This window comes from Aedes albopictus, chromosome 1 (assembly GCF_035046485.1).
Source record: "Aedes albopictus strain Foshan chromosome 1, AalbF5, whole genome shotgun sequence".
Taxonomy (NCBI): domain Eukaryota; kingdom Metazoa; phylum Arthropoda; class Insecta; order Diptera; family Culicidae; genus Aedes; species Aedes albopictus.
The window spans coordinates 106,011,674-106,024,199 of NC_085136.1; the positions used below are offsets into that span (position 1 = coordinate 106,011,674).

Genomic DNA, 12,526 nt, shown 5'->3' on the forward strand with positions numbered 1-12,526 from the left:
CAGAGAAATTCTTGAAGGAATTTCCAGAGGAATTCCTGGAGGAATTTCCAGAGGAATTCTTGGAGGAATTTCCAGAGATATTCCTGGAGGAATTCCTAGAGAAATTCTTGGAGGAATTTCCAGAGGAATTCCTGGAGGAATTTCCAGAGAAATTCCTGGAAGAATTCCCAGAGAAATTCTTGGAGGAATTCCCAGAGGAATTCCTGGAGGAATTCCCAGAGGAATTCCTGGGAGAATTTCCAGAGGAATTCCTGGAGGAATTTCCAGAGGAATTCCTGGAGGAATTTCCAGAGGAATTTCTGAAGGAATTCCCATAGGAGTTCCCGGAGGAATTTCCAGAGGAATTTCCAGAGAAATTCCTGGAGAAATTTCCAGAGGCATATCCAGAGGAATCCCTGGAGGAGTTTTCAGAGGAATTCCCGGATGAATTTCCAGAGGAATTCATGGAGGGACTTCCAGAGTAATCCCTGGAGGAATTTGCAGCGGATTTCCTGAACAAATTTCCAGACGAATTCCTGGAGGAACTTCCAGAGGAATTCCTGGAGGGTTTTCCAGAGGAATTCCTGGAGGATTTCCTGGAGGAATTTCCAGAGGAATTCCTTGAGGAATTTGCAGAGGAATTCCTGGAGCAATTTCCAAAGGAATTCATGGAGGAATTTCCAGAGGAATTCCCGGAGGAATTTCCAGAGGAATTCGCGGAGGAATTTCCAGAGGAATTCCTTGAGGAATTCCTGGAGGAATTTCTAGAGGAATTCCTGGAGGAATTTCTAGAGGATTTCCTGGAGGAATTTCTAGAGGATTTCCTGGAGGAATTTCCAGAGGAATTCCTGGAGGAATTTGCAGAGGAATTCCTGGAGGAATTTGCAGAGGAATTCCTGGAGCAATTTCCAAAGGAATTCCTGGAGGAATTTCCAGAGGAATTCCTGGAGGAATTTCCAGAGAAATTCCTGGAGGAATTTCCAGAGGAATTCCTGGAGGAATCACCAGAGGAATTCCTGGAGGAATTTCCAGAGCAATTCCTGGAGGATTTTCCAGAGGAATTCCTGGAGTAATCTCCAGAGGAATTCCTGGAGGAATTTCCAGGGGAATTCCTGGAGGAATTTCCAGGGGAATTCCTGGAGGAATTTCCAGGGGAATTCCTGGAGGAATTTCCAGAGGAATTGCTGGAGGAATTTCTACAGGAATTGCTGGAGGAATTTTCAGAGGAATTCCTGGAGGAATTTTCAGAGGAATTCCTGGAGGAATTTTCAGAGGAATTATCGGAGAAATTTCCAGAGGAATTCCTGGAGGAATTTCCAGAGGAATTCCTGGAGGAATTTCCAGAGGAATTCCTGGAGGAATTTCCAGAGGAATTCCTGGAGGAATTTCCAGAGGAATTCCTGGAGGAATTTCCAGAGGAATTCCTGGAGGAATTTCCAGAGGAATTCCTGGAGGAGTTTTCAGAGGAATTCCTGGAAGAATTCCAGAGGAATTCCTGGAGGAATTTCCAGAGGAATTCATGGAGGGTTTTCCAGAGTAATCCCTGGAGTAATTTGCAGCGGAATTCCTGGAGGAATTTACAGAGGAATTCCTGGAGGAATTTCCAGACGAATTGCTGGAGGAATTTCCAGAGGAATTCCTGGAGGATTTTCCAGAGGAATTCCTGGAGGATTTTCCAGAGGAATTCCTGGAGGATTTTCCAGAGGAATTCCTGGAGGATTTTCCAGAGGAATTCCTGGAGGAATTTCCAGAGAAATTCCTGGAGGAATTTCCAGAGGAATTCCTGGAGGAATTTCCAGGGGAATTCCTGGAGGAATTCCTGGAGGAATTTTCAGAGGAATTCCAGAGGAATTTCCGAAGGAATTGTTGGAGGAATTTCCACAGGAATTTCTGGAGGAATTTCCAGAGGAATTCCTGGAGGAATTTCTGGAGAAATTTCTGGAGGAATTTCCAGAGGAATTCCTGGAGGAATTTCCAGAGGAATTCCTGGAGGAATTTCCAGAGGAATTCCTGGAGGAATTTCCAGAAGAATTCCTGGAGGAATTCCTGGAGGAATTTCCAGAGGAATTTCTGGAGGAATTTCTAGAGGAGTTGCTGGAGGAATTTTCAGATGAATTCTTGGAAGAATTTCCAGAGGAATTCCTGGAGGAATTTCCAGAGGAATTCCCGGAGGAATTTCCCGAGGAATTCCCGGAGGAATTTCCAGAGGAATTCCCGGATGAATTTCCAGAGAAATTCCCGGAGGAATTTCAAGAGGAATTCCTGGAGGAATTTCCGGAGGAAATCCTGGAGGAATTTCCAAAGGAATGCCTGGAGGAATTTCCAGAGGAATTCCTGGAGAAATTTCCAGAGGAATTGCTGGAGGAATTTCTACAGGAATTGCTGGAGGAATTTTCAGAGGAATTCCCGGAGGGAGGAATTCCTGGAGAAATTTTCCGGAGGAATTCCTGGAGCAATTTCCAGAGGAATTCCTGGAGGAAATTCTAGAGGAATTCCTGGAGGAATTTCCAGAGGAATTCCTGGAAGAATTCCAGAGGAATTCCTGGAGGAATTTCCAGAGGAATTCATGGAGGGATTTCCAGAGTAATCCCTGGAGGAATTTGCAGCGGAGTTCCTGGAGGAATTTCCAGACGAATTCCTGGAGGAATTTCCAGACGAATTCTTGGAGGAATTTCCAGAGGAATTCCTGGAGGAATTTCCAGAGGAATTCATGGAGGGATTTCCAGAGTAATCCCTGGAGGAATTTGCAGCGGAGTTCCTGGAGGAATTTCCAGACGAATTCTTGGAGGAATTTCTAGAGGAATTCCTGGAGGATTTTCCAGAGGAATTCCTGAAGGATTTCCCAGAGGAATTCCTGGAGGAATTTCCAGAGGAATTCCTGGAAGAATTTCCAGAGGAATTCCTGGAGAAATTTCCAGAGGCATTTCAAGAGGAATCCCTGGAGAAATTTCCAGAGGAATTCCTGGAGGAATTTCCAGAGGAATTCCTGGAGGTGTTTATAGGAATATCCAGATAAATTCCTAGAGGTTTTTCCAGAGAAATTCCGAGAAGAATTCTCTAGAGGAAATCTCAGAGCAATTTTCAGAGGAGATTTCAGAGAAATCCCTGGCAGCATTCGCTGATTAGGTCTTGTAGTTTTTTTTACAGAGGAATTTCTACAGAAAATTTCAAAGAAATTCAGAGGAATTTCCAGAGAAAATCAAACGGACATTTTTGGGGGAATTTCTACACAAACCTTCAGGGAAACGCTCAGGATTTCTCTAGATAAAATCCGAGAGAAAGTATCAGCTGAAGACGCTGCAAGAAACTTACCAAAGTAGTCGGAAAGTTGCATTTTGAGTATAGCAAATAAAACCGTTGCTCATTGTATTTCTATACTACAGCTTTAAGAATGATGATGTCCAAGGAGATTGCTGACTTCTTTATGCAAATCGAAGAAATGACCTTCCTGTATTAGTAATCGAAACAACATTTTCTCGCATCCTACAGCCACCTTGAAGGAACATATGTTACTAGAGTTCTTACTCACCGTTCGTTTCATGCTGCCGGCCGACACCGTTGATCTGCGCTCCTGCACTGCCGCTGTTGTACACCTCGTGCACCTGACCCGTACTGTTCCGCTTGTACTTGGCTCGTCCTCTTCGCTTCAACGATCCGAATCGGCTTTCCGCCATGGCCACCATGTCTTCATCGGACGAGGAAGACCCCGTCGGCACCGTCACCAGCGGAGAGTTTCTAGTGCGACGGCTTCCACTGCTTCCGGCGTAACTGCTGGCATTGCTTCCTGCGCTGGCACTTCTCCGCGCTCGCCTTTTCCGCACCGGTTCCGCTTCTCCGTTCTGCTGCGTGGAAGGCCTTCCGCGGGATTGATGCGGACGAGACTCGTGGACGTCTTGAAGGTTGTGCGACAGCATAACCTTCGATATCAGACTGTCGATTTCTCTGATCGTGTCGTTATAGCTAGAGTCTGGAATATCACTGATGGTGATCCGCTTGTCCATTTGCGGTTCGCTTTCTGGAATAGACGGCTGCTCCTGCAGCTGTTGCCTTCGCCTTCGTAAGCTACGCTGCGTGTGGAAACTCTCCTCCCGAACGATGAGAGTTCCGACGTTGCTTCGAACCAACTTGTAGATTTTGTTTTTGTTCTCTTCTGTGGTTGGTTTTGGTTCGGGTTCCTCTTCAACGCTGATCTCCGGTATCGTTGGCTCCGGCGCTGGTGTTGGAGGCGGCGTAGATTGCCGTGGAGGTTCCTCCTCAGTCGAACTTTTGAAACACTCACTAATTCTACCTAACATTGAACCCGATCGGGTCGATGGAGTCCTTAAAATCTTCTTCTTATGTTCCACTGATGAACTTCTACGAATCTCCCTAGCCGATTGACTCTTCTGCAAACCATATCCATTCTCCTGGACATCTTCCTCGGTCTCTTCCACCCGATACTGCGTTACACTGGTAGCCAGCTTGTGACCCATTCCCTTGTTCTGCAGCTGTGCAAACACATCACTCAAATAATCACTGGACGTCGTCACCTTCTCGCGAATGCACGTACTACGCGACCTTCTATACCGCTGATCACGCCCCTTCCGATCCTGCAGACTACGCGACCGTTCCAAACCGTCACTTCTGCCCATCGCCATCTCTTCACTCTTCACCACACAATCCGGTTTGTCCACCTGCACCATCAGTTCCCCAGTCCGACTGTCGAACAGCTGTATCTTCGGGAAGGCTATGCTGGGCGACGAACTGGACGTGGTCAGTTCCCACTTCCAGGCTTTGGGCTTCTTGAGCGCCAGCTTCAGCAGGTTGTCTCCGTCCATGGTGCTGTCGTTGTCGTTGTCGTTGTTATTACCGTCGCGAGGAGTTGAACTTCCGGGACCGCTCGGTGCCGCCGAAAGACTGATGTACGAGGACGTAGACATATCTTCGACACACCTGTGATGGATGAGACAAAGAATGGGGCGTTATTAGTTACGTTTGGAAGTTATTTTCGGAAGCGTCGTCGTCTCCGCCGTGGCCGCCGTTGGCGTAGGCTCAAGTTGAAGTTCACGTCAACACACGCAACGTGAATCATTAACCTTCAATCTGCTAGGCTTGTTTGCGAGGAAAATGTTTGGCGCATTTGGCTTGGCGGCCGACACGTTCGGGGAAACTTGTAATTTGTGTTCTGTTAGATGATGGTGTTCTCTCGTGGGAGGAAGGTGTGTGGATAATAATATTTTCTTTTCGGATGATGAAAAGTGAGAAATTCTGCTCGCTAGTAGGGCTGTGCTGCAAATTTAATTTTGACACTTATTAAATAAATTTGCTAGACATAGTGGCAGCTGTTTTGTTAATGAGACATGAAGAAGTAGTCATATTAGTGTGCATTGTTTATTTTGATTACATACATTAAACAATTTTTGGATTATTGTAAATCATTCTCGGTTCCTTTATCTGGATGGCAGGACAAGAGAAAATACAGACCGCAATCAATGTCAGCAGTGAAAGATGATTTGGGATTAGAAGGTCGATATTCGAAACTGTCGATATCTCAACTTTATCGGAAGTGAAATCCGCTAAATTGACGATGAATTAAAGTTCTGCGGATTCAGCGTCGAAGCGTTATATAAGGGATGAGTTTGTTCCGTTGGTCGCATCCTTGGTATGAAGTTAACGAAAAAGTCAAGAAGTGACACCGATGTTGACCATACACCGGAACACTATAGTTTAACAACGTTTGACCTGTAGTAAGGACTAAAGTTTTTCATTCAATTACTAAAATATGCTGTTCCACAGTTGGAAACAGTTAGGACCAGGGTTAAATTGGCAGATCTTTCACCGTAACGCAACCTAAATAGGGGATCTACCCTCGTTACGGGCTCCGTTAGCAATCGAGCATCCTTATACCCACTCAACCATTCATCCATCAGAACGGGACGCCTGACACCTTGGATTGGAGTCCCCTGTTTGGTGGCCTTTTACCCCCGGAATAGGGGGTTCGTAGTGCTATTGTAAGCCGGCATCTACACGGTTTCTGGGCCAAGAAAAAAGTCTCGAAGGCGTCTCAGGGGGTCTTAGGGGCGCTTCAAGAAGTCACAGGGGTGTTTCAGTAGATCTCAGAGGGGCTCCAGAGGTCTCAGAAGCGTTTTAGTGTGTATCAGGAGGTTTCCAAGTGAGTTCCAGGGGGTTCCGTGGGGTTTTGGGATGCTTAAGCTCTCAGGGGCGTAAAAGGGGTCTCAGGGTCATTTCATGCGATTTCAAGGGCGTTTCAGTTGGGTACTGGTGTTCCCAGGAGTGCTCCATTGCAGGCGGTTCCAGGGGCGTTTCAAGATGTATCTGAAGGTCTCAGAAGTTTCAGCGAAGTTCCACGATGTCTCTGGTGCACTTCAGGAGGTTTCATTTAGGGTTTCAGGGCGGCTTTAGGACATTTCCCCGAATGCCATTACCCCGAATTCCATTACCCCGAATGCCATTACCCTGAATTCCATTACCCCGAATGACCCATTACTCCTAATGATTTATGCGCAAGCCTATCTGGAGACCTGGTCTGGGTAACCAACGGTGATCCAAGTGGATGGCCATATTTTCAACATAGATTTTCCTTCTTTGTGCATATGTGATTGTACGACATTTCCCCGAAAACCAGTTCCCCGAATGAAGTTTCCCCGAAAGTTTTTTCCCCGAATGTACCATTTCCCCGAAAAATGTTTCCCCGAATGTACCGTTTCCCCGAACAGATTATTGCATTGCCATTTAACATTGACTCAATGGACAACTAGGGGCATCCAGTCTTTAGGACGAAGTACGCTTAGCCAAAGTACGTCAGACCGAAGTACGTTAAGCTGAATGGGTTGCGAAGCTGAAGTTCATAGGGTAGAATGGGTTGGTAGGCCGTCTTCTTAATTATCTTCATAAACGATGTTAAAATTTGTTTTCGAAGGCCTAGAAGATGTTTGAGTCGAGTGTTTTACATTCCTCGAATCTAGGGAATTCTATGGATACTGGGGATATACTTCCATGATTTTACATTATTCTTTTATCCTTTTCCCTTTTCTCACATAAATGATTTCTTAATGTTGATGTTATACTGTTACTGAAGAACTGATGATCAACACAAGTAACATGTTGACAGGCAATTAGTCTGGTAGAGGTTTTGAAACCCGCCATAAATCTTTCTATCTATTATTTAGGTTTTATTATGATTCTAAGAACCTCTTCTAGTATATTTGACTAAACAATGTTACTTGGGAAGTGATCACTCTGCCAACATTCCATCTGAAAATTTCGCCTCTTTTTATAACACGCAGTTGGTGCGGTTATATTGGCTTGGGCTTCGTGGCCGAGCGGTTATCGGCGTCAGTCGTTTAGGTGTCTCGTAAGCCTCGGAGTGTGGGTTCGATTCCCGCTCCAGTGGGGAAAACTTTTCGTCAAACGGAAATTTCTCCACTGGGCCACTGGGTGTAATATGTGTTGTCCGTTGTCAAATGTTAGTCATGTTCAGTCTGTAGAGGCCTTCAAGGTCGAAGACGGTGTAATTGTCTTTTTTTTAATATTACATAGCTTATTGACGATAATAATTTATCAAACCATTGACTTTCCCATGACAGATTACCCTTCTTTGAGAAGTTGGCTATTCTTTTGAGTTTTGGGTTATATATGAGCAAACTGGGGTTTTTTCTTGGTTTTCAACTCAATCGTAATGATGCTCGTCCGGCGTAATGATCATTTCGGCCTAATGATTGCAGCCTAACGTACTTCGGCCTGACATACTTCTGCCTAAAGATCCAGCAGCGTCTTTTTGGCTAGATTGATAACCTTTCATTTAATAAAATTTTCCTTCTTTCAACCATAGGCTGTTCTTTTAAGTTGAACTGCTCAATCAATCATCAGTAATTTGACTGCTGCTATATTTATTATTTTTTGTGATCGACTGTTCTAGTAGGTATCTATAGGCGTTATAGTAGAAATCTTCATCAAAGATTCTCCCTTCTTTCATCATATACTGTTCTTTCAAAATATTGCCGGCGGTCTAACTACTAGTATGTTCTGTAGAAATGTCAATTCCAAATGCTGCTTCGGTCATGATTGATCCATTGATTTACAAAATAACTGAAGTGTGCTTAGCTTCAAATCTGCTTATCAAACAAATTGAATTACATTGACTTTTGTTTTAAAACCTGTTAATACACATTAAAATTGTGCTCATAGACTTCCTTCGTTAACAAGAATACTTTAAGACTTAAAGTTGAAGTCATCTGGATCATGTGTTTTACAATGACAATGAACTTTAGCAGATTACTACCACAATCACGATGACTCGTTTTAAAGGTATTATGCATTTAAAGGGCGTTTTCATCGATTGTAAATTCAAAAATAAATAGAAAGAACAGCCTATGAATGAAAGAAGGGAAAATTATGATGAGCGTGTTCTTAATTGAGTGCTATGTCATTTTCAATATTTTCAATCAGTACAACAGAAAAGAACGACCCATATTCAAAAAAAACCTCATTGAAGCATTATGAAGAACATTACATCTCCAAGAATTCATGGGAATGTACAATATCAATGAGATGTGAAAGTTTCCATGATCTTGATATATTTCTAAAGACTACACATCGGCACACTTTGTACTGAGGCTAACTTTCCGCTACTTCGTTTCAATGACTAGTTCAGACAATGGAATTAATCAAGAATATGATTAGAAACCAGTACTAAAAATAGTATTATAAATATTTCGGGGAAACGGTACATTCGGGGAAACGGTTCGTTCGGTGAATCGTTTTTCGGGGAAATATATTTCGGGGAAACTTCATTCGGGAAACTGGTTTTCGGGGAAATGTCGTACAATCGCATATGTTGTTTTTTCTAGCCATACTACTGAGGAACTTTTTGGCATTCCAACTGCTATAATGTGATCATCAGATGTGTATCCTTCTTTTAAACATAGTCTATTCTTTCTAGTTATTCTTTCAAGGAATTTGTTGGCGTTTCAACTGGTAATACTTTTAGCAGAGAGTTTTCCTTCTTTTAATCATAGGCTATTCTTTCAAGGTGTGTATACTGCCATATAGAATAGTGACATGACCACTAGTTTATTATTCATTATCATTCTTCGATCATATGTATGATCTGAAACCAATAGCTCAATTATGATATTTTCCTTCTTTTGGCTTTTGGCTGTTCTTTGGTATACCAGGATTTGAATTTACTTTCCTCTCAGTAATTTTCTCTAATAGGCTGAAGGAAATGTTATCAACCAATCTAGTTCATTCCGGGGCTAATGGCATGGCTTTCCTTCATTTCAGCATATAGAAAATTAATCATAGAAAAAAAATATTCGGGGTAATGGGTCATTGGGGGCAATGGAACTCGGGGAAATGGGTCATTCGGGGTAATGGAATTTGGGGAAATGTCCTAGATCACAGATTCAGGTCATCTCAAGTGTATTTTACGGGGTTTTTGGGGCGTTTCAGGGGGTCCAAGGGTGTTTCAGGGAGTACTTCAAAGTCTCCGGAGCGTTCAGGGAGTTTCTATGTGTACCAGGAGGACTCAGGGCTGCTTCAGAGGGTACCAGGGAGTGTCAAGACAGTTTCAGGGGATCTGAGAGGCATCTGGTGAGCTCTAACTCCCTGAAATATTCTAAAAACGCCACTGAAATACCGTAAGAGGCCTCTGAAACTCCATAAAACTCTCATAGAAGGCTTCTGAAATCTCCTCTGAATCGCCCCTAAATATTCCGTAGTACTATTGAAATGCTCCTAAAATCCCCGTAATCTTTTTGAAATACCCCAGAATCTCGACTATGAAAAAGCGAGAAACTCACTTATGAAGATCACTTGTATACGGCTCTACGCACATGTGGAGCTGCGTTTGCATCGTGAGGATTTGTGCAATGTTCACTTGTAGCTTGGTCTAACCATGCCGTCAGAGGCGGTAGTAAAGGAGGAGACCATTCGAAATACGATGTCCATTGCTCGTTCCGATTTATGAACTGCCGTATTTCGCTCACGGCTTCTCGCTCTTGCTGAAGGCTTGCTTCCATCTCCTTCTGCAACTGTTGCTCCGTTGTACGCAATTCCTGAATTTCGTTCTCTTATTCTGCTCGTTGAAGTTCAAGTGTTTCGCATTCCTGGCTGCATCGGTTCAGCTACTCAGGCAAATCCGCTTTCACATTACGCATCTGTTCTGCTACCTCGACGAGCTCCTCATGTAAGGTTCGTATCTGCGATTCCTTAGATGTTCTACCGTACTGACTCACGTTTCTTAAGCAGAACTTGCAACGTTACTCTCGATGTGCTGATTTGTTGCAACTCTCCATTCAGAGATATGGAGAGTGACCAGTTTCCAAATTGTGGGTTACTCTCAGCCAGTCTTCCCACGAGCTCAACCCATGTTCAACTTCTGTACGTTTTCTCGTACTTGTATTGAACGTCAAACGCCAAACTTCAGAGTACCCGAGTTTGCTAGCATACTCCGTACCGAAGCGTACTCAAGTACAAAACTTGTGTACGTACCGAAGTACAAAACGAAAATCGAACCGAGCGCAAATCGAGAATGAAACCTGAAGTGCCATCCAGAATGGAAAACGAGTGGTGCCGAACTGCCAATCGTCGTTCGGGAAAGTTCTTTTTGGCACGATCGCGTCTCACTTCGTTTCACGCGGTACACATGTTCTATACACAAGTACGTACTTGTGTTTAAAATAAAACTCGAACATAAGAACATGTTTGGGTACAGCTTTGTGTGTTGCGGTTTAAACACGAAGTTGGAGTACAGGCGGAGTATAAATACAGCAGTACTTAGCGAGTTCGGTGTTCGTTTGGGAAGACTGCTCTCAGCTCCTCGGCGTGCTGTATCCAGGCTCCACTCTCGTTTCTGTCCCGTATCGATGTCGATCTGGAGTATCCGCACCATCTCATACATGCTCCAATGTTCCACTTCCATTTGCTGTTGTTGCTGGATTGCCTTAGCGTTTTACTGTTGCAATTTCTACACTCCACCGCTGGTATTTACTTGGATTGACACCTGTTACCTTCGGAAACCCATCGACCACTATCGGCACTACTTCGTAGAGCTTCAGAAGATCTGAATACGGGTTTATATCGACGGTAGGCAAATCTGGCTGATAATGTACACCCGCATCATCCATTATCTATACCTTCCATCGGCACTTCTGCGACGTGCCTGCAAAAGGCAAGCTTCCCAAAGCTTCTGGGATAAATTTTACCTCCGAGCGATGAAGGTTTTGATCTTGTGCATTTTAGATGTGGTTAGAGAGACTTCCTGAAAGCCCAACGAAAAGGGGTACCTAGGGTCTTCAGGGGCGTTTCAGAGGAATTCATTTTAAGGGCGTTCCGTGAGGTTTCATTGGCGTTTTAATGGGATCACGAGGATTTTGAAGGAAACTATAGAGGTGTTCCAAGGCGTTTCAAGGCACTTCAGAATGGCATTTGGGAGATTTTCAGGGGTGTTCCAAGGGGTTTAGGGTTTTGTTTTTTGAATTGATTATGATGATTTCAAGGTCGTTTCTATAAAATTACGGAGGCTTCAGATATTATAGAGGTTTCATGGGCATGTCAAGTATTTTCGGGAATAAATCTCAGAAAATCCTTAGAAATTTTCTGAAGCGCCCCTGAAATCCCACTATAACCCCTACGGAATCCATGTAATTCACGGACTCTCCGTGAACACCAAGAATTATATAACGCCTCTTCTCTCTCTCTCTCTTCTTGGCGTAACGTCCTCATTGGGACAAAGCCTGCTTCTCAGCGTAGTGTTCTATGAGCACTTCCACAGTTATTAACTGAGAGCTTCCTCTGCCAATGACCATTTTGCATGCGTATATCGTGTGGCAGGCACGAAGATACTCTATGCCCAAGGAAGTCAAGGAAATTTCCTTTACGAAAAGATCCTGGACCGACCGGGAATCGAACCCGTCACCCTCAGCATGGCCATGCTAAATACCCGTGCGTTTACCGCCTCGGCTATATGGGCCCTTAACGCCGCTTGAACCCGTCAAAAATCTTCTGAAGCTTCCTGATATGCCTTCGAAAATGAGACCCTCCGAAACGTCCTGAAATGCTCCCAAAATTCCCTTGTAATCCTCGTCGGCCCCATGTAACGCTAATTAGACCCCCCCGAAAACGCCTGCGTTAGGCCTTTAAAACCCGCCAAAAATCCTATGAGACTTCCTGAAATAACCTTTAAAGCCCCTCGGACTCCATGTAACGCACCTGAGGCCCTTCAGAAGCCCCCGAAAACGCCTACGCAACGCCTCTGAAATGCGCCGAAAATTCTCTGGAACATTGCAATGCCTTCAAAAACCTTTTAAAACCTACTTCGGAAATCAATGTCTCCGACCTGACCTCCAGGTACCCCCATTAAACCCTTTTGGATTCCCTGCAACGCCTTTAAGTCCTCCCAAAATGCTCTTGTGACCCCCTGAAGGCCCATAGTACTTCCCTAAAATGCTCCTGAGACCTCTAGCTACCCACCTGAAACCCTCTGAATCCCCTGAAGTGCCTCTGAGACCCCTTGGAGCCCCTTTAGATACCCTTTAAGGCTCCT

At 44.2% G+C, this 12,526-nt stretch overlaps 1 protein-coding gene across 1 annotated transcript in view; it reads right to left on the reverse strand.

Moving 5' to 3' along the window:
* Positions 1-12,526, reverse strand: part of LOC109432919 (uncharacterized) — a 113,405-nt gene that overhangs the window by 64,534 nt on the left and 36,345 nt on the right. Inside the window, exon 2 of the mRNA XM_019709282.3 lies at positions 3,509-4,911. Within this exon, the coding sequence (XP_019564827.3) occupies positions 3,509-4,898 (1,390 nt within the window). The 5' untranslated portion in view covers positions 4,899-4,911. The remainder of the gene's footprint in view (positions 1-3,508; positions 4,912-12,526) is intronic.